Raw genomic sequence first — 19,757 nt, 5'->3', positions numbered from 1 at the left:
CGGCTCAAGATCCTTGAGCTGGATAACATTTCATGAGCGCTGAAGAATTAAATCCTACAATTCTGTAGTATGCTTATGGCTGAATTAATATTAGTTGGAATTTGCTAGATCAATGTTAGTGGCAACTTCCTTGTGGGTCATACAGCTGCAGGTTATCCCCTGAAGTATGAACTGAATCCATGTTGTAACCTCATACTGATGTAGGATTTGAGTCTTGGGTCAGTTTGAACTCTAGTGTACCACTTAAGACATTGCATAAGCTGAGATATTTGACTTGTCTGTTGTATTTGTAATACTGAGAGCTGATTAAAAATTGTATTAATTAACCATCTGAAACCTACCATTATCTCTTAGCAGTGGTTTGGTGGACTTGGTGTATGCTCTGTATCAAAGATGAGCATGTTCCTGCATGGATGAGCTTTGCAAGGAAGCATAGTTGAAATGAGCTTTGCAAGTCCATGTGATTGAGGCTGTTGTACAACTCTGTTGTATGAGTGTCGGTTTTCTGGTACAAGCCTAATTCACTAGTGTGAGAAATGGTGTCATAATTCACTGTAAGTAATTAGGCAACTAGAGAGTTACCACCACAGTGACAAACTCTCAGCATAGTAATACCAATTACTGGTATTAACTTAGTCTTTGTGCTTGTAGAAGACTTCTATCAGGCTTACTAGCAAGTTCTTGCTAGATAAGAGCAGTGTGGTAGATCCTCTTCTATAGTCTCTGCAATGTGTCTTCTGGGGCTTAATATTAGACCTGAAGGCTTTGTGAAAGTACTTGGAGAGGTCTGGCTGGGTATCTCCCTACAGAAGAAGCGTTTTTAGCTGTAATAAAACTACTATCTTATGACTTCCACTTCAGGCAACACGATCATATTGAAATAAAGAGTATACTCTGTGTGGTACTGCATACAATCTGCTAGTTGCTCAGCACTGAGTAATATGGAAAATGGGATGGTGGTTTCTTTTTTTTCCCCTCCGTATAACTATGATGCTTCTGTGTACCATCTGTGAAAAAGTGAGGCAATTTAAATAACTGCATTGCATTGACCTGTGACTACCTTTATCTAAATACTAAACCTTTTGTGCAAGAGTCTAGGGGGATTGTGATGGACTGGGACTTCACCTCTCAGGAGAAACCTTACTTTCAGGGTGGTGCTGCATGCCTGTGTTGGGGGGGTCTGTAATGCTTGTGAGCCTGATGCACCTGCTGTCTGTTTTGGTGAAGAGAAGTGATGTGACTAGTTAGGGAAGGGAAGCAGTGTGTTTTGTGTTTATCTAGTTCATCACTGTTGACATGGGACAGATACCTGTGTGACAGGATGCTACAATAACATGGCAGAGCCGGTGAGTTGCACCCAATGAAGCAATCAGGATGCAAGGCTACTATTGGAATCTAAAAAGACAGGTGTAACACTAAAAGAGCAATTCTACCGTGCTGTTAATATCAAAGGTGCATACTATCCGTAGAAAACAGATGAAAGACCAGAACAGGTAAGAAATCTACTAAACATGGCCCCAGTTGCTGCACAGCTGCTGTGGATTTAAAAGGACACTTTCACTTTGATTAGTTCAGAGTGCAAAAAGTGAATGGAGTAACCTGGCTCTAAGAGGCAGAGGATTCTATAAACAGTGCTTCAGGTTGTCCTACAGAGGTTCTCAAGTGTGGTAGCCTCTTAATCCTCAAAGATACCTGTGGTGCAAGTTCCTTACTGCTCTAAAAGGAAGACTGGTAATGTTGTGGGGACCAAACTGCTTGGGTACTTATCAGGCAGGGTAATTCTAGATCTGTCTGCCTTGTTGCTGTTGTCTCTTAGGTATTAGTGTCACTGGAGCTGACGCTGCATCCAGGACTGAAATTCAAGCTTCCAAACAGTGATCTCCTGAAAGCACAGAGGCACAGTACAATGCTAAGTCTCTGTGCCTTGGTAGAGTCATGAGTTGCATTTTCTGACATTGTAGCAGCATGAATACAAATAGAGCAATGCCACAGTTGACTTGTTAACACAGATTTGTATGGTACTCTCCCTGGAAAGTTGATGCATGCTGGAGTATTGGCAGTTTTCCCACCATTACATTGTCTGTTTCTTTTGATTCCTGTTACCATCTATAAGGAATTCTGTAGGGGAAACTACCAGTTTATCTGTTTCCTCCATGAGGAAGTCAGGGTACAGATGACTCACCTAATGACTGTGGGGGTACAGCACTCTGTAGCCTGTTTTCATGCATCATATCCTTGGGGAGTTCACCTTGTATGTAGTAAGGTTTGGTAGAGAAAGTGGAACAGCAGTGGAGACAACCATTAGCTTCTGGTCTTGCAAGTATTTCTGATGTCTTGTATGCATTTCGTGTACATGAATTTAGTACAAACATACTTGGATTAGTGTCATCTGTCCACTTAGAACCACTTAGGTGACTAGCAGATTGCAGTTGTACAGATACATTACTGAACAATCAAGTAGCTGCATTTCCACTTACTGGGCTCAATTTTCAGATAAGCTGTGTGTTTTCTTTAAGCAAGAATCAAGTTGGTATCATAGCACAGTCTTAGCTTGGTAGTGAATTGGAAAGGCTTTTGTGTAACTCTATTAGAATAAGAGGACATTCTTTTTAATGCTGCCTTCCATGATTCCTCCCTTTGTTGAATGGTCTTTGTATTTATAAAGACTAAGTGGAAAAACAGCCACTGCTTTATTGGGCTGGGAAATGGAGATGCCTACCTAAACACTCTGTGCCTGTGACAAAAATAGAATAATTGTAATGAAATGAGCATTTCATAGAGATCTGTATAAAGATGCCCCAAGACCAAAATGAAGCAGCAGAAATAAGGCCTGCATTCTAGGGTCTGTATTCAAGTTCCAATTAAGATGACTTGCAAGGCTTTATGGACTGTGCATGACTGCAGTATTGCAGAACAGTACTGTGTCAGGATGCCTGCATGCAATGGTAATCTTGATATAGTTGTTACCTGGCTGTTAAGAGTATTAACTTCATATCATGACCTTTGCAACCTTATGTAGTCAAATAGATACAAGTGATTTTTTTTTATTGTTGTTGTGTGCTGTGGTGCCTTAAAAGTAAGGGAAATCCTTTCTCTTCTTCACTTAGCTACTGATCAGAAACAAGTTACTCGGCTATTTTTCTTCTACTCCAAGGGAATTCTTAAAAAAAAAAAAAAAAAAAAAAAAAAACAACAAACCCCAAACCCTCAGGTAGCTAAGTCCCTTAGGAACAGGGATATGTGCGCATTTGCCTGTATTTCAGTTCAGCATAAGATATGATTTAGTTTAAAGGGTTGCTTTAAAATGCTACTTTTCTGATGCTCAGAGAGAGTCCTTTGACTAAATCTTTGAAGGTTTCATTCAAATATACAGCCCTAATAGGATTTAGTTCCAGTTTTCCTTGGACATCAAGATTATTCTAAGCAAGGTTATTTACCTTGAAATTACTGCTAACATGTAAGATATTGTCTTAATTATTTGTAAAGAATAATCCAGAATGGTCATCTACTGAGTGATGTGAGAGGGGATATATTTAAGAATTTATCTATCAAGTAAATGCCTGCTGCTGTCAGATTTGCTTTCTAAGCTATAATGATGCATCTCTCTGAAAAGTCATAAGCAAAGTTGGGCTGTGCTTGGCAAGGATAGTAGGAGGGAATGTGCTGAGTATATACAGGTGTTTCACAGTTAAAATAAATCACTATTCTGGTAGCCCAGATCATGAAGATAGCCTTAAAAGGTGGAGTTGTGCAGGTCTAGCTATAAACTGTTGCAAAGAACAGTGTGCTAGACTTTGTAAATTGCTAGGGTAATGATGGGTTAAAGTTGCAATGCATCTGGGAGTCTCCTATTCTTGATGATACTATTCTGTATAACTGCATGTGCCAGAAAAATACTGGAAGTCTTTTATAGTAAGTCCACTTTTCTAAAGATCACTTGATATTATTAAACAATCTTAATGTAAGAAGAGAGCTGAAGATGACTTTGCATGCAAATGTGTGGAATAGTGAAAAGTAAGATATGGTATGAAGACTTAAGATCACTAGTAGGAATTCTTAATCTTAACTGGCTGTTTTAATTCCTGAATTAAAACTGTTCCTTGGCCTGTGCTTATCCGTTCCCCAGCCTTGTAGGAGATGGAGAATAATCATGGTCTGGCTCTAGGTTCTAGTTTAACCTTAAACTGCTACAACATTGTGAACTTACTTGTCTTGGGCTTACTTCTTGTGTCCGTTAACTAATGGTGTATGTATAGCTGCTGCTAGGGAGTAGCTCTGTCAGCAAATGCCTTTAACAGTAGATACCATTCTATTTGGGTGGGATTAGTACCTAATTAGTAATTGTAATTGATTCAAACTAGTATAATACACTGAAAGTTACAAGCTTGTATCAAGTAAATAATGTATTCATTCTGCAGTTTTTCGTGTAACATTTAGGGGTATGGCTGGTGCCACTTCCAACAAGAATGCAGTCTATAAAGAGTGTATCCTTCACGCTGTTGTGGTTTGGTCTCGGCCAGCAACAGAGAACCACGCAGCTGCTCGCTCGACTCCCACAGCCGTGGGAAAAATCAGCAGAAAAGGGCAAAACTCGTGGGTGGAAATATTATAATTTGACAGAACAGACAAAGGGAAGAAGAAAGAAAAGAAAGAAAAACAATAACACCGGTAAAGGAATACAAGAACGCGATTACAGTACTGCCGCGAAGCGCACCGACCGGACCCGCACCGCCGCAGCCCGCCCCCGAGTGGCGACTGACTCCCCCACCCCGGCTAGCTCCTTTTATAGCGGGGCATGGGTCACGTGGTATGGAATACGTGCCTCCCCTGCCGGCTCCTTGGGGAAATTAACCCCATCCTTGCCGGAACCGGGACACACGCATAGAGAGTAGGGTAGCTTATTGTCCTGAACTCTGACTTTTTCTTCCTGATTTTATAAAGTATTAAGTTTTCCACAAGCACTTCTAGTTTCCTGTCCTGGTCTGTGCAACTGCAAATCTCGGGCTTGGATTTCACTCTAGTGCTTAGCCCAGACACTGCAACAGGGTGTCTGCTGCACCAGCACACATGTCTAAGGAAAGTAGTGTGAACAGGATCAGGGAACTTTCCTGTTTCTGCAGCTATGTAAGTAACTTTTTTGCTGCTATAGTTCTGCCTTCTTTGGCCTCAGTTGTACAAACTGTTTTTCTTGCCTTACGCCAGCCCTGGTGCTGAGGTGTGTGGCCTTGCTGATGTGACTGGCAGACCCAGTCAGCCCCACTGAATAGTGATTCCGCAGAAGGAGGTGGGCTTGAACAGCCTGGGGCAAAGGAGAGAGGATGGTGATGGCAGCATTGGGTGATAGAAATGGGGGCTGTGAAACTGCTGCCCCAACCTGTTCTGCAAGACAACTCAAGGTGAATGAATTCCCTGATCTGATTAAGTATGGCCTAGAAAAATCTATAGCCACAACTGAGAAGGTAGAAACCCCCAGCAGTACATGGGGACAGATAGAAACATCCCAAGTGAGGATTTCTGCCAAACACTTCATAATCTGTTTAGCTTGAAAACCAATAACTGGAGACATGCCAAGAGGTAAGACGTTAGTACAGCAAAAGGAGATAGTGTAGCATTTTTATTTTTAGCCTGCATATCCTAAAATTACCAGTAGCATTAAATATGCCACTTAATCTCAAATGAACTTTTTCATAGTTGAATTGCCAGTTGGAGCATTTACAGTCCATTGAAAGCTAATGGAATTTCAGTACTTAAATATTTTCTGGATAACCTCAGAACAGCTGAGGAGCTCTTACAGTTCATAGCTCAGTGAGATTGTTAATTAGTTTTGTGATCCAGGGAATTTCTGTGACTACATTCTTGTGGGCATATCACAGAACCAAACACCTCAAAGCCTCTAATTCATATTCTGATAAATGAGGATCACTAAAATACTGTTGCAAAACCTTGTCCTTTCTGTGCTTGCTTTTGGTGACATCATATTTAAGTCTTTAATAGGTTGAATACCCAGATTTTGCTTTAAAAGTAGGTATGTGAAGGGTTTAACAAAGCTCCTCTGTCAAGCTATTGGACTAAGGGTTTCTAGAATCCCATTTTAAAAACCAAAGAATGGGTGCTTTCAGTGGCAGGATAGCAATGAAAAGAAATGTCCAAAGATATCAGCTGCACAGTGAGAGAACAAGGGCTGATCTCAGCAATTTTGATCTTAGAGCTTTATTTTAGTTTTAAATCTCACAACTGAATTGGAAGAACTAGAAGCAATTCCAGTAAAAGCCTTTGGAGGGGTCTTGAATTTTGTTTATAGTAACAGAATTTTTACTGGAAAAAACAGGTAGACTTAGTGCTAAGTTTCTCATTTATTTTTTTTTCTTCTATGTATTTGAGTGGGCTGTAGCACAATGGGTTCTTGTGAAGTGACAAGTGCTTTTTCCTTTAAGTGACTAAACTGTGGAGTCTTAATGCAGGTGAAGTAAAAAGGGATGTAAAAGTGCAGTTTAGCTTGAAATACATGTAGTTATTCAGTAATAGTGTCTGAATCTTGGCATTAGGTAAACTGATCTTGTTTGTTAAGTGTTCTGAATTGTTTAACTTTAGGTTGAGGAGAGGGTGGAGAAATAGCCAGCTGATGCTTAAGTTTGGAGTTTATGAAGCTGTTTATAAACAAATGCCTTGAAGTGCTCAGTTTTGGGGGACCAGCCAAGAATGACACAACAGTATGCAGGTTTCTCTACAGCAGGAGGCCTTAGTTAACCTGGAGAAGTTATTATCTAAACAGGTGAAGCAAGGGAAGGCTGAAATAGTTGGTGAGCTTAGGGTTACATTTCTTATGTTGGGGGTGGCATGGTTTGATTTGTCCTGTGGCCAAGTACAAATCTTCAGAACTCTAAATCAAAACAGCTCTTTAGTAACCACTATGGTTTTGATTTGTAGATCTTGCTGTGCTTCATGTGGCTAGTCTGTCTGTTAGTGAAACCTTCATTTCTTGATCTGCAGAGCATCTTTCACTAGCACCACAAAGCTCCTATTGTGCATATGGCTTTGTGTAACCTGTTATTTAAAAAAAAATAAAATAAATCCAGAGTTATCAAGTCAATGGCTTAATCATTTTCTTTTAAAGCAGATGAAGCAGGTAATTACTTCTAATTTCTTGAAGATGGAAGACTGTCTGAAAAAGTTTATGCTCTGACCTGGGCTCTATCTAGCACTTTATTTCAAAGCGGGATGAACTCTAACCAGAACACCCTCCCACCCCCAAAAAAACTATCAGAAGGGTTTTTTACAGTTTGACACTACACAAAGTGCAACGTGGTGTTATTAAACCTGATAGTAAAATGACAGATTGAAATTAAACAGATTGACTGAATGCCACTGACTAGATTGGTTGCCTTCATGTCAGAGGAGGGTAAATCTTGTTTGGGTACAGTTTACTTCCCAGCAAGTAAAGAGCAATATGGGAGAGGAGCAAATACTTACCACAGAATTAGGTGACTTGTCTGGACACTTATTTAGTGCAGGCTCTTCAGCAGATGTATTAAGACTTCTAGCCTTAAGTTTACATTCCCTTAAACTGAAGGGAACCGAATAATGTTTTAAAAATAACTGCAGTCTTTACAGGTTCTTCTACTCTGTTACTTTTTTATGCGAAGTGGTTAGATTTCTCGAGACTTCCTTTTCTGTAAGGAACAGATGAGTTAATGTCAGTGTCTTGACTGCCTCAAGGATATTTAATCTACAGAATGGGATGAAAATTCATCCTTGCCTACTCAGATGACTGAGGAGAGAGCTTCCACTTGTGTTAATGGATATTTTTTTAATTTTTTTTTTTAACCTCAGGGAACTGTTAGATGTGAGCTTTGAACCATGGTGTGTAAACTGTTTCTTGAGCTGCAGAGGTGGAAATGCGAGTAAACCGTTGGCTCCAATGACTTCTCTTGTTGTTTTATTAGAGTATTCTTATTAAAATCTCACTGTGCCCCTTTCTGAACCAGTGATGTGCTGTTAGCCTATTGTCTTGTAAACACTGGTACTTCTGCAGTGGTACTGCCTGTGTCAATCCTGTGCCACACTGTTTCAGCCTTGCCTTGTTCTGTACTGCCTGGCTATCCTGTGGCTGGAGGGGGCCATGCTCCCTCTGTTGCCACCAATGAAGAGATGCCTTGTGTGAGGCTTCTGGGATTTCAATGAGGGCATACGACATGGGGGTTTTGTTGTGAGCAGACTCCTGAGTTCAGAGGGTTCATGTAGTGTTGATAATCTAAAAGATTCAAGTGGCACTTGTAACAGCTCTGCTTCAATTTGATTCAATTTGTATGCTATTAGATGGATTTTGTTTAATATTGTACTCTGGTTACAAGTCAGGTAATACTGTGTATGAAGGCTGACCTTGCAGTTTCTGCTGGCTGGTGTTGAGGTGGGATGGTGAAGGAAGAATTTAAAGATTCTCTCTGCTTATCTCTATGATGAGCTTGTACTGAATCAAGTTGGTCAGCATTTTACCTAAAAGGCAGCTATTCCTTTCATATGACCCAGTAAAGATGTAGTATCCCTATTAACAGGAGGGAGAATGTTGCTATCTTCTCTCTTCACTGTTAGTAAATCATCTTATTATTGTAGTTGTATAGCACAGCAGCTTAACAGGGAGCAGCACTAAGTTTGTGTTGCCAGAAAAATATTTAACTTTAGAGCCTTGTGTTAGATAACACAGCATTTACAACAACCTTAGGATGCTTGTTAAAGGAATACTCAAAGGTTAAAACCAGCCATAGTTACATTGAAAAATTGCGAAGGGTCACTTGGCTTCAGAAAGCAGCTTATCTACTAGCCAGACTAGTCTTGAAGTAAGACAAAGTAAACTTCTACAACTTAAGAGCAAGCTGTGTTATTACTGGAACACTTAGTCCCCAAACTATCTCATTGTGTAGTCAAGCTGTAGCTCTTACACCTTGGGTGTCTATGTCCAAGCAAACTGAATTCTAGTTTATCATCTGTAGAACATGTGGACCATAAGCAAAGAAAGTCTTTCAGCAACAGCTTCTGGAGTTCGGGTGCTACCTGTTGTTTTCTCCCAATTTTTCCACATTCCCCTGGCAGAGAGCTCCGTTCTCTTCCCCTCTTGTCTCTCTGCTGACTACAAATTGAAAATCAAGCATGCAGTCCTCTTCTAGTTTGGAATCTCTAGGGTGATGGATGAATCAACTGTCTCCAACACAAATGTGTGTTTGTGCTCTACAGGAAGAATCTCTGAGAAGTAGGAGTTGTCACATCCCACTTCTGTACTAAGGAGTGTCCTGGATGAGAGTGCTGATGTATATAACATAATATTGACAGATTTTCCTCTGGTAATCTTCACTTACCAGTGTTCATCCCAGAATGAACACTTAAAAGATGATGAATTTGCATTACTATACCAAATGTGTTTAGCAAACAGGTGTGAGTAAAATAGTGTCCTCAGGACAACATTTTCAAATATATGAGCAGCACATCTTGATTGTTGGGATGTTTGTTCTTGTATGCAGTAGTCAATGAGAGCTTAGTTTGATTTGTTGCTTTTCAGAACATCAAGTCATGACAAAGGAGATGAGATCGTCACAATCATTGTACACCAAGGCAGGTTGCCCAGACTGGTCATGGAATAGTCAACCTCAAAATGCAGGTCACATAAAGCAGTTTGCCTCAAGCAATCCAGTCTAAGGGAGAGGTTTGGACTGGACAACATCCAAAGGTCCTTTCCAGGATAAATAATCCTATGACAATCCCTCAGTCCCTACTTAATTTTGTTTAGGGCAGCTAGGTATCCTGAAGGTTTATTCCAATATAGTACTGTATAACTTCTACTGGATGGAAATACAAGGCCTACAGTAGAACTTGATGGTGTGGTGTGTCAGTTCCAGTGTCTTTCTGGATTAATCATCCCCAGGCAAATTTGAGACTCCTGGTTGGCCTGGAATAACAGGTGCTGCTATAAATCAAGGCTGGTATAGCCACTTTCCATAGCGATGTTCCCTGAATAGTCTGCTGTTCTCCTTACAGCATTCTGCCAGGATATCAACTGCTGGGGCCCTCAGTTGTCCTGCTGTGAGGACACAAGTGTTGCTATCTTAGCATCTCCCTTTAGCCATCATGCATCTGGAGTACTCTTTGTTTTTTCTCGATGTGTGGGAATCCTGACTGGTGACAGATCTCTTCTTGTATCAGTCACTTCTGCATTTGTCCCCAGTGTGCTCTTAGACCTGCTGCCCTGTGCTAATCAGGGTGTGGGAGCTGATGCTTGTGTTTTTGTCACAATTATTGTGTCCAGCTACTCTTTTAAAAAAGGCAGTATTTTTAAGTGGTCTCCAGCACTTAATTACTCAGTTTGCATAACACACAAACAAGGGCTTGTTAACTAGTACTTGTTTATTGACACTTACTCTTTTATGCCTTTGCAACATCAGGAGAAGAATAGGAACCGAGAGTTTCTTACAGTAAAAGAGGGGTTTTTATATTTTTTTTTTTTTCCAAAAGCAAATTAGATTTGCAGCATCAAAAGGCAGGAAGATTATGAAGTACATGCTAATGCCATGTCATAAGACTTTCTGCTGGAAGATTTTGCAACTTGTTCCTGCCAGAATTTACTGTGTAGCTCTGCTTTTTTCTTAGCCTATGTAGAGAGGAGATCAAAAGTCATCTTTGTGCCTGTAAGCAGATCTGAAATATAGCTGTGCTTCTAGGTTGAAGCTAAGCTGTATCAACATTAAAGAAATATTTTAGAAAGGTGTAAAGCCTTATAAAAAGTACAATAAAACACTTAATTTCATGTTTTTTGAGAAAGTGGGGTATTTTTTTCTGTGGAGACTGCTCTGGATAGCAGTCATGTAGGATGGGTTTACAAATAAGAACAGCTTGTTCAGCTAGTAGCTGCTTTGAGAAACCTTTGGTACTCTTATTAATGGTACTGTTGTCAAAGTACCTTTTATTTGTTCTAATAATACCTTGTTCCTACTCATGCTTTAGACATCAGTGATGTGGTTTGTTTGCCAGTGCATTGAAATGGCCCATTCTTCAGGCTTGCTGGGCAGGGTTTTAATCTGGTCTTTTACCACTAGTTGAGATGCTTTAACCACATTCTACCATGATGTCACCAGTGTCACAGATGGTGACTGTGTTTCTTCTGTCTGCAGATCTAATTGGTTGCCTGGCACTTCATCTGTGGCAAGCAGGACGATGGCTGCCAGCAAGAGCAAGAACCAGAGTTCCTTGGCCCTCCATAAAGTAATTATGGTTGGCAGTGGAGGTGTAGGCAAATCTGCACTCACTCTTCAATTTATGTATGATGAGGTAAGTAGCTTTGGTTCAGCTTCTCTAAAGCACCAATGGATACAGTTTACTCTACTTCTGTAGTAGAATGGGGGAACTAAATGTAAGTAGCAAAAGACCTGATGACCTGACTGGCAGGAGAAAAATGTAGGAATTGGGAGGGTGCCCTCTAGGAACATCTTTGGCTAAGGGTGACAAAGTTGATGCTTATTACTGAAAGAACAGTCTTTGAAAGACATGCAGAATGTGAATGTGCTTGTCTGAGTGTACAGAGGCTGTTGCCTGTTGGCATTGAACTTTAATTTTGTTGCAGTTTCTTTTAGGCCAGTTAAGGTTGAAGTCAGAAGTAAGCGTTCTAGCTCATTCTGAGCTGAATGATGAAGTAGGCATGTTCATAGCATGAATTTTTCTGTACTGTTATATAGGAAGCTAGATCAGACAATCCAGAATAGTATGTGAAGGAATACATGATCCTGTAATTCAGAAGTTAGTATTTATCTATAGGCTGTTCCCACATACTATAGTGATGTGAATATCTGAACAGATAGTCAGCTTAATTTGGCTCATGGCACAGCCTTTTGTTGTACTTTGAGGCTGAGAGAAAGAGGGTGGAAAGGTAAGGAGCCTGTGTTGGACATGTGCTGTCAGCATAGAACTACAGGTTGAACTGGCAGTGGCTTTGTGGGTCTGATGGACTAAAGTATGTGCTTGTGTAATTATAGAACAGGTTTTAATGTTCAACAGCTGGATGCTGTCATCTACACCTGTTGAAGTTTCAGATAGTGGTACCTGAAGTACCCTGGAATACTCTTTCTTCAAGTGAAAGATCTAGATAATGCCACCAGGTTGCTTGTAGTTTCATGTAGCAAGACAGTTTCTCTTGACTAGGCAAACTGGCTCTTTGATGTATTAAGTGCTTAAATAATTTGCTTTTTATAGTAAAACTAAAAAAAGCAGTGAAACTTAGTAGTTGACTGAATTATGAGAAGGTTTTCGGGAGTTTAAATGTCATTGAAGTGAAAGAGAATGGATATGGACAAATACTGATACCATTTGACAGTAATTCTAAACGCTAATCCCTTATCTTCTTCAGTTTGTAGAAGACTATGAACCTACCAAGGCTGACAGCTACAGAAAGAAAGTAGTTCTGGATGGTGAAGAAGTTCAGATAGACATTCTGGACACAGCAGGACAGGAGGATTATGCAGCTATCAGAGACAACTATTTCCGCAGTGGGGAAGGGTTTCTTCTAGTCTTCTCAATAACAGAGCATGAATCCTTTACAGCAACAGCAGAGTTTCGGTAAGTAGTTTCTCTCACGGGCAGGGGAAAATATCTGGTTCCTATATTGCTCTGACAACGCTTCCTAAAAGCTACAGTTCTTTATCCTTTGTTCATTACCATTTGTCAATAAAAGTGACAACCCAACCATTTTGCTCTCAGTAACTGGTAACTTAAACCACAGTAACCAGTCTCTGGCTCTAGTTGTCTTCATGCCTTCAACTTATGAGCACATTATGCCCGCAGCAACTTCAGGCAAGTAACAGATTCTTGGACTCTTGAAACATGTATATTCAAGCCAATTTTCAGTCTTTGTGGATGTGAAGTTTAATTATCTTAAACCAGTACTTCTGGAATTAAGTCTGCCTTTTGGCCAGGTTTCAGACACTGTATTGCTTACTGCTTGAAGCAGGTGCTCTAAGGAAAGGAAGGATTAGCCTCCATGCTCAGGTATGGATTGGTGCCAAACAAGGGTTGGCAGCCAAGCAGTACTATTGTAGGCAGTTGTATTCCTAGAAAGACACACAGTAGTAGTAAATGCTTCCATTTTTGTTCTTGGGATTAGCAGTTCCAATGTAAAATCAGCACCAGAGTGAGCACAGGAACTGCTTGTGTAGTGGAAAAAAAAAAGGGGGGTTTAAACCATTGTTCTGGTCTCAGAACTTATGTAGCCAGGTTTTTCAGGGTAAGTGTTCTAACTCTTATTTGATAATAGCTGTTGTCTCAGTGTAGAAGGTAATCCAGAGATTCCCTAGGACAGCTGTAAAACTTGAAGTAACACTCTCTATGTTTTGGCAAGTTCTAGGAGTTCCTTATGTTTGCCAGAATAAAACCTTTTTTCAGCCTCGTGTATGTTCACTTTGTTTCAGTGGTACAATGTTAACAGTAATTAGTAGTGCAAGTGCTGGTGCTAAGGTAGACACCTATTTCTAGGGTTTTCTTAAAGCTATGGAAAACTCCCCTCATGCTCTAGGACTTTGGTCCAGGTTCTTAGTCTATCACACTGTTCCAACAGTAGTAGGACATTGCATAATCTTTTAAGAGGTATAAAAATATTGTTCCTTTGTCACATAATACTTCTGTGACTTTGCTAGACTTCAGAAAGCTGGCAGTTGTGGGGCACAAAAGCAAAGCTGTTCTGCTCAGTTTGCTCTAAGCAGAGCCCTTAAAGGAGCTAAACAGTTGAATTATGATAGTATTGCAAAACTGAGTACTTGGACTGTTCCTAGTATAAAATGGAGGAAAAAGTCAGCTATTATTCAAAAACCAGGAGGAAAATGAGACACTCGAAAGGTACCCAGCCTGGGTTTTGGCTTGTATGCTTAAGTGAAATATAAGGTTAAGCCCAAGGCTTAAGGCTTTGGATGAAAAGCAGTTGGAGTGTTTATCTTGGCAGTTTGTGGGATTTTTTTGTTGGACTTCTGTAACTAGGCTAACCGTGTGTTGGTTCAAGATTCCAGCACAACAAAACGATGAAAAAGCAAAGCTAGCCCTAGAAGGACCTAAGAGCTTTGAGGTGGAGAGTCATCTACTTTTTGATGGTTCAGAAGTAAACAAATAGTGAAATTAGGCTGACAAGGAAGGACCAGCTCCTTGGAAAACTGTTCCCCAGGAAGGAGGGGAGAATGGGTAGTAAGAGTCATCAGCATCACAGGCCAAACTGCAGGTTGGTGTTATTGATACTCTAGCTTCCAGTATTCTCACACTATGAGAAAGTCAAATACTGAATGAACTATGGGTTTGTCTATAAACCCTAGCTCTCCTGCTGATGCTGTGTATTCAGTGTTTGCTTTTGGTGCCTCTGTAATCTGAAAATGTGTGAAGGTACAGTTGAATTCAACAGCAGATTGTCTGCTTCAGTGTTAATACTATTTTAGATTCTCATGTACTCTACATACATTCAGTTGTTTTGTGGATGGAATGTGCAGCCATCTGAAGTAGTGTGGTTACTCAGTGGCCTGAGGAGGTGTAGCACCATGCCCATGCCTAGTTTGGCTCTTGTTAATAACAAAATCTAAAAATAACTGTAGACTGGTACGGTTCTCTTAGCATCCTAGATGGACAGCAGCATGTGTCAGTCTGGTTTCAACCTGTGTTTTACTCTAATAATAGCACAGATTTTTTGAGACTGACATACAGCATATGTCTGCTCCTGGATGCTGATAGGTCCCTTTAGAATGATAAAGGATAGCTAGTTTAATGTTGATGGTTCAAATATTTTCCTGGAGTCTTTGAAGGAGGAAGGTTGCTAGCATTTTAATTCAGCACTGTTCAGTAACTCCTTTGTGTGAAGTTTAGGTAGCTGTATGAATGACGTCTGCCAGCTACTTATGCTATTCCCAACCTCCTGTTTTGGCAAAGCCTTGATGTTGCCCAGACCTGTATTGAGGTGGAACGTAGACTGGAAATTTAGGATTGTCACTGAATGCCAAGGTGAAACTTGTACTCTTTTCCTCATTCAGATGTGAACTCCTGTTGTGAGTTGCTCTTCTGCCATACAGCTCTTCTTTATTAGAGCCTAGTGAGTAAAATTACTAAATGGTAAAACTGCCTTCTTGGAAGCGTGAGGCTTTTATTAGTATAAAGCCCATAGCATTAGCATGTTAAACTTGAAATAATTTTAAAGTGTGTTCAACTGTTGGGAAAGGTACTCTTAAATACTGTTGTAAACACTGGTAATGTGCAGACCACTTGATCTACTCCTGATAAGCGTGGGGTTTTTGTTGCTACTACTAACACAGATATTTTCATTTTAAATACCTGATGCATTAGGGAACAGATCCTGCGTGTGAAGGCTGAAGAGGATAAAATCCCTTTACTGGTAGTGGGAAACAAATCTGACTTGGAAGAACGCAGACAAGTGCCTGTAGAAGAGGCTAGAAGTAAGGCAGAGGAGTGGGGTGTGCAGTATGTAGAAACCTCTGCCAAAACTAGAGCGAATGTAGATAAGGTAAGATGAATGACATCTGCTCAATTAGGTCATTACTACTTGTTTAATAGCTGAGTAACTAATTCTTGACTCTTGCTAGACAAAAGCAAATCCACAGTTGGGCTTCTGAAAGCGTAGATTATCAAAAGGAGTGAACTTACTGGAATGTGTACGCTTAAGCAAATACCTAGCTTAGAGGAGCCAGAGACCTGGTACAAATTAATGCTATTTTCTTGTTTTAACTGTTTTTACCTGAACCAATAGTTTTCCAATAGTACATTGGGTAAATGAGTTTAAGGATTCCCTGAAATGTTATTTTGTTTATAGGCTGTGTTGTATTATAACAGCAGTAAATAGCAAGCTATAGATACCTACGAGTTGTTCCCCCTTCACTACAAAGCTATATATGGTGTGGGTAATGTTAAAGACTTCATTCTTTTTCTGCCAAGGCTATTTTGAATTGTGACAAGAACTTTTCTTTCTCTGTCCCTGTCCTGTTTTGACTTGTTCATGCCTGTCTAGGACAGTCATTTGCAGCATGTTTCTGTGTCTGGTTTCTTGTGTAAGGAGCAGTGGGAGGTTATTCCAGAAGAGAGATGAGTTATGAATATGGAATGTTTGCCCGGTAGGGAAAAATCAGTTTCAAGCCTCCCCTTCATTCTGTGTGTAGTGGGGGTTTCTTGAAGAATAGGATGCTTTTTTTACTTCACAAATCCACAGAAGATGGTCTGAAATTACTGTTAGGCCCCCTAAGAACTCCAAAGGTGTGGTTTGGTAATCTGCATTTGTTTAAAGATTACAAATTGTAACCAGTTTTCTCTTTTTAGCCAAAGACACTTGCAGCTAGCTGTACTCTAAGTTCTTGTAGACAGCTTCCTGTTCTTCTAGTCTATATTAGTTCACTAATGGAAATGCTGTTGGTGCATAAGTTATCTAGTACGAACTCTATTTCTCTCATTCTTGGTTAAAACAATGTATATGAAACTCCTGACTTGAGACCTTTTGGTTATAAAGGACATGGTATGATTTAAATTTGGTAAAACCGTTCTCACTTGTGGAATGTGACTAGAAAGTCAGATGTATAAACTGGGTGATGTAGTGAAACATGAATACCTAGACTTGCTTTTGCCTATAAGCTGTCTCATGTGACCAGAAAATGTTTAGCCTGTTTTATACTTAGGCTAGCTTTCTCATCTGTTGGGATTAACAGCAATGTAGGTGTGTCTGGAGTGTGCTAGCATGGTGTTCTAGACTTGCTCTTATAGGCCTTCTCTAGCTAGGTAATGTGGTGTACTTGTTATTCTCTGTAAGCACTGTTTTGCATATCTTAAGACATTATCAGCCATTGTGATGATTGTGCATTGACACTGTAGCACAATAATAAAAACCACCTTAAGAGGGTTTTGATTGATAAGCTATTCTATTTCTGATCAGTAGGGAGGTCTTGTTTCCAAGTATCAAAGACCTGTGTGGTTCCCCATGTAAAACAAACCTGACTCTCTAAAGTGACACTAAGCTCTTGTTTTACTTAAATTCTAAAAAGTATTTTTCTCTAACTCTACAGCAAAACAACTGTTGTATCTGAAGTGATATGTACCTAGACATCAGGTGTACAGGGTTGAAATCGGCTGGAGTTTTGCAGGAAACATGAGAAACCTCTGAATCTTTCTTATAATATAGTCTGGGAATTTTCTGTGCCTGACACTCACTTGAATGCTGCAGCTTTTTAATTATAAACCAGGCAGAATACTACTCAGCAGAGAGTGTGCTTGTAACTACATGGAAAGGACTGGACTAAATGCTTTGCATAGTTAATGAGGGATTTGCCTGGAAATGTTTGCTAGGCACAGGCAAATGTTCTCATGAACTCTGAATGCTACTGTTGTTCAAGACTGATATTCAATAAAAGCTCTTCAGATGGGGCTGTTGAATGATTGGTAGCCAGGTAAGATTGTCCTACCTCTTGCCACTGCTTGACATGCTACGTGATTCTGATGTTGAGTCTGTCACTGCAATTTCTGTCTAGACTTGCTTCTTCTGTATTAAGTACAGTGTGGTGCTACATCTTTATTTGCTGCTGAATACAGTAGTTTTATCTGTTTTCTGGTGGCAGACCTTATTTAACATGTCTTTATTTTTCCCTCCTAGGTATTCTTTGATTTAATGAGAGAAATCAGAGCAAAGAAAATGTCAGAAAACAAAGACAAGAATGGCAAGAAAAGTGGCAAGAACAAGAAAAGCTTTAAAGAAAGATGTTGCTTACTGTGATGCTTGGGAACTGTAAATATCTATCTACAGGTGGCATGGATAAGATACCACTAAGGATATAGGGCTGGATTCATGAAAGGAAGTCTGTATTGACTCCCTTATCTTTTGCTTTGCATATCACACCTTCAAAATGTGAAAACAGAACTTTGAAACCATTTCTGGTATCCAACAAAACCTTTGCCTACTTAAACTGAAATGGGCTCCGTCTTCCCAGTGTCTTTCAGAACTACAATCCTTCTGCTTGGTTATATAAAGTACTTTCGTATTAACTTTCTAGCGTACTCTAATGTTTCTCTTGAACCTCTACTGGCCTTAACAAGCACAGCTGTTCAGGTTCAAACACTTTTTTTCCCACTGTTGCTGCCCTCCTTGATGGTTCAAACTGCAGAAAAGTTAAATGATGTCTGGTAAGGGTTTGAGTCTCCATCTTCTGTTAGTTGTCACTGATATTTCTTACACTGAAATCTGCTGGCTTCCTCCCCACACTCCATGTAAGAAATAGCAACTGACACTTAAGAGCCAACTCAAAACAAACTTTCTTCCATGTTCTGTTAAGTCAATACAGCATTCATGAATCAAGCCTATGGACTCAATTCAGACTTATTTAGGCAATGCAAAAATTGATATTTAAATACTGGCTAGATGCATTCTCCACTGGTCTGTCTTCTCATCCTTAAATTAGTGGTATAGGGTGAGAAAATGACTAATCCTTTCTTCAAAAGGAATATTATCACCATCTCCTTTAAATGCTGTCCTGGGTTTCTTCCATGTATTGTGGCTAGACTCAATCACACTCGCTCTACATCCATCATCCTTCCCCTCCCTGGTACTGGAATAGTGAAAATCAAAGTGTTGATTTCATCGGTTTTGTTTATATTGGAACCCTTGTGATCATGTTGGAAAAGTGGGAACCTCTGTATCTGTCTCTTGTCTTGCTGAAGATGAAAACTTTGAGTAAGGAAGGGTCACATCACACAATCATGACTTGGAACAGGTGAGGCATACATGCTACCTCTCAATGATTAGCTGGCTAGTGAGTTGTATGGTGTCAAAAAGCAAATGAAGTTAAGCAGTTGCCATGTCTGTTACTCACTGTTAATTTTATATGTTCCTGATGCACAGCAACCTAGCACGTGGAGATGCATGTTGAGCTTTGCTGTCAGTTAAGCAATGGTGGTCATGTATTGATCAACAGTAATCAGCCTAGAAATGGAAGAAAAGTCAGTACTTACCAGGCCTTCTTGTCAGCTGACTGAACTGAGCTTTCTGATGCAGTTTAAGTGCAGTTGCCAAAAAATACTTCTGTCACTGTTGTGGGAAGTAACTGTTTCTGATTGTGCAGTCTCTTAATGAATTATGGCTATATTAAGTACTGACTGTATCTTGACTGTTAAATGGATGCTTAAAACACAGTTACTTGGTGAAAGGAATATGCTACGTGGCTGTTCAGTGAAGCACACTGCAGCACTAAATTAACAAATGCTGTTTCTTTTTGAGGTGAAGGATTAGCACATACTGTTCAGTACTTAGTATTGTAATTTGAGGTTGAAAAACATTTTTTAACATGTACTAGATTGCTCTTGTGCATTCCACCTCTGAACTTTGAAAAAAGTAAGATATGTTAGATATCAGAACCTCTGTTGGTCTGAGGTTTCACAGGGACTTACTGCAAACTCATTGTCTTCCATAACTAGTTCAACTTGTCAGGCAACTCATTGGATTGGGGAAACTGTACTAAATAAAAGGTGCTGTAATCTTCATTTTTGTCAAGTTAAATTCCTTCTTTGTTAATGTTATCTTGTATGTGAAGAAAGAATGGTTAACCAATTCTGGAAATACTTATCTTCGAACAGTGTATTTGGTATTACAAAGCCACCTTGACAATACAGTTTTGAAGCAGAGCCTGGGAGCCTGCTGGCTTACAGAAGTTAGTTTGAGCTGTTTCACCTATGTCTAAAGCCTAAGCACTTAAAGGGGCACTTGAAGT

The 19,757-nt window shown here is 39.9% G+C and overlaps 1 protein-coding gene across 2 annotated transcripts in view; it reads left to right on the top strand.

The window, feature by feature from the left end:
• RALB (RAS like proto-oncogene B) overlaps positions 1–19,530 on the top strand; it is a 55,157-nt gene extending 35,627 nt beyond the window's left edge. For both annotated transcript variants that reach the window (XM_082484356.1, XM_082484355.1), the window contains 4 exons: positions 11,157–11,313; positions 12,386–12,594; positions 15,346–15,523; positions 17,651–19,530. In XM_082484356.1, coding sequence (XP_082340482.1) covers positions 11,200–11,313; positions 12,386–12,594; positions 15,346–15,523; positions 17,651–17,770 — 621 coding nt within the window. In that variant the 5' untranslated portion in view covers positions 11,157–11,199 and the 3' untranslated portion in view covers positions 17,771–19,530. The remainder of the gene's footprint in view (positions 1–11,156; positions 11,314–12,385; positions 12,595–15,345; positions 15,524–17,650) is intronic.
• The last annotated feature ends 227 nt before the right edge of the window (positions 19,531–19,757 follow it).

The sequence above is a fragment of the Vanellus vanellus genome, assembly GCF_965231255.1.
Source record: "Vanellus vanellus genome assembly, chromosome: 5".
NCBI lineage: Eukaryota > Metazoa > Chordata > Aves > Charadriiformes > Charadriidae > Vanellus > Vanellus vanellus.
Note: the sequence above shows the minus strand (reverse complement) of the source record. Positions and strands in the feature narration are given on the sequence as shown.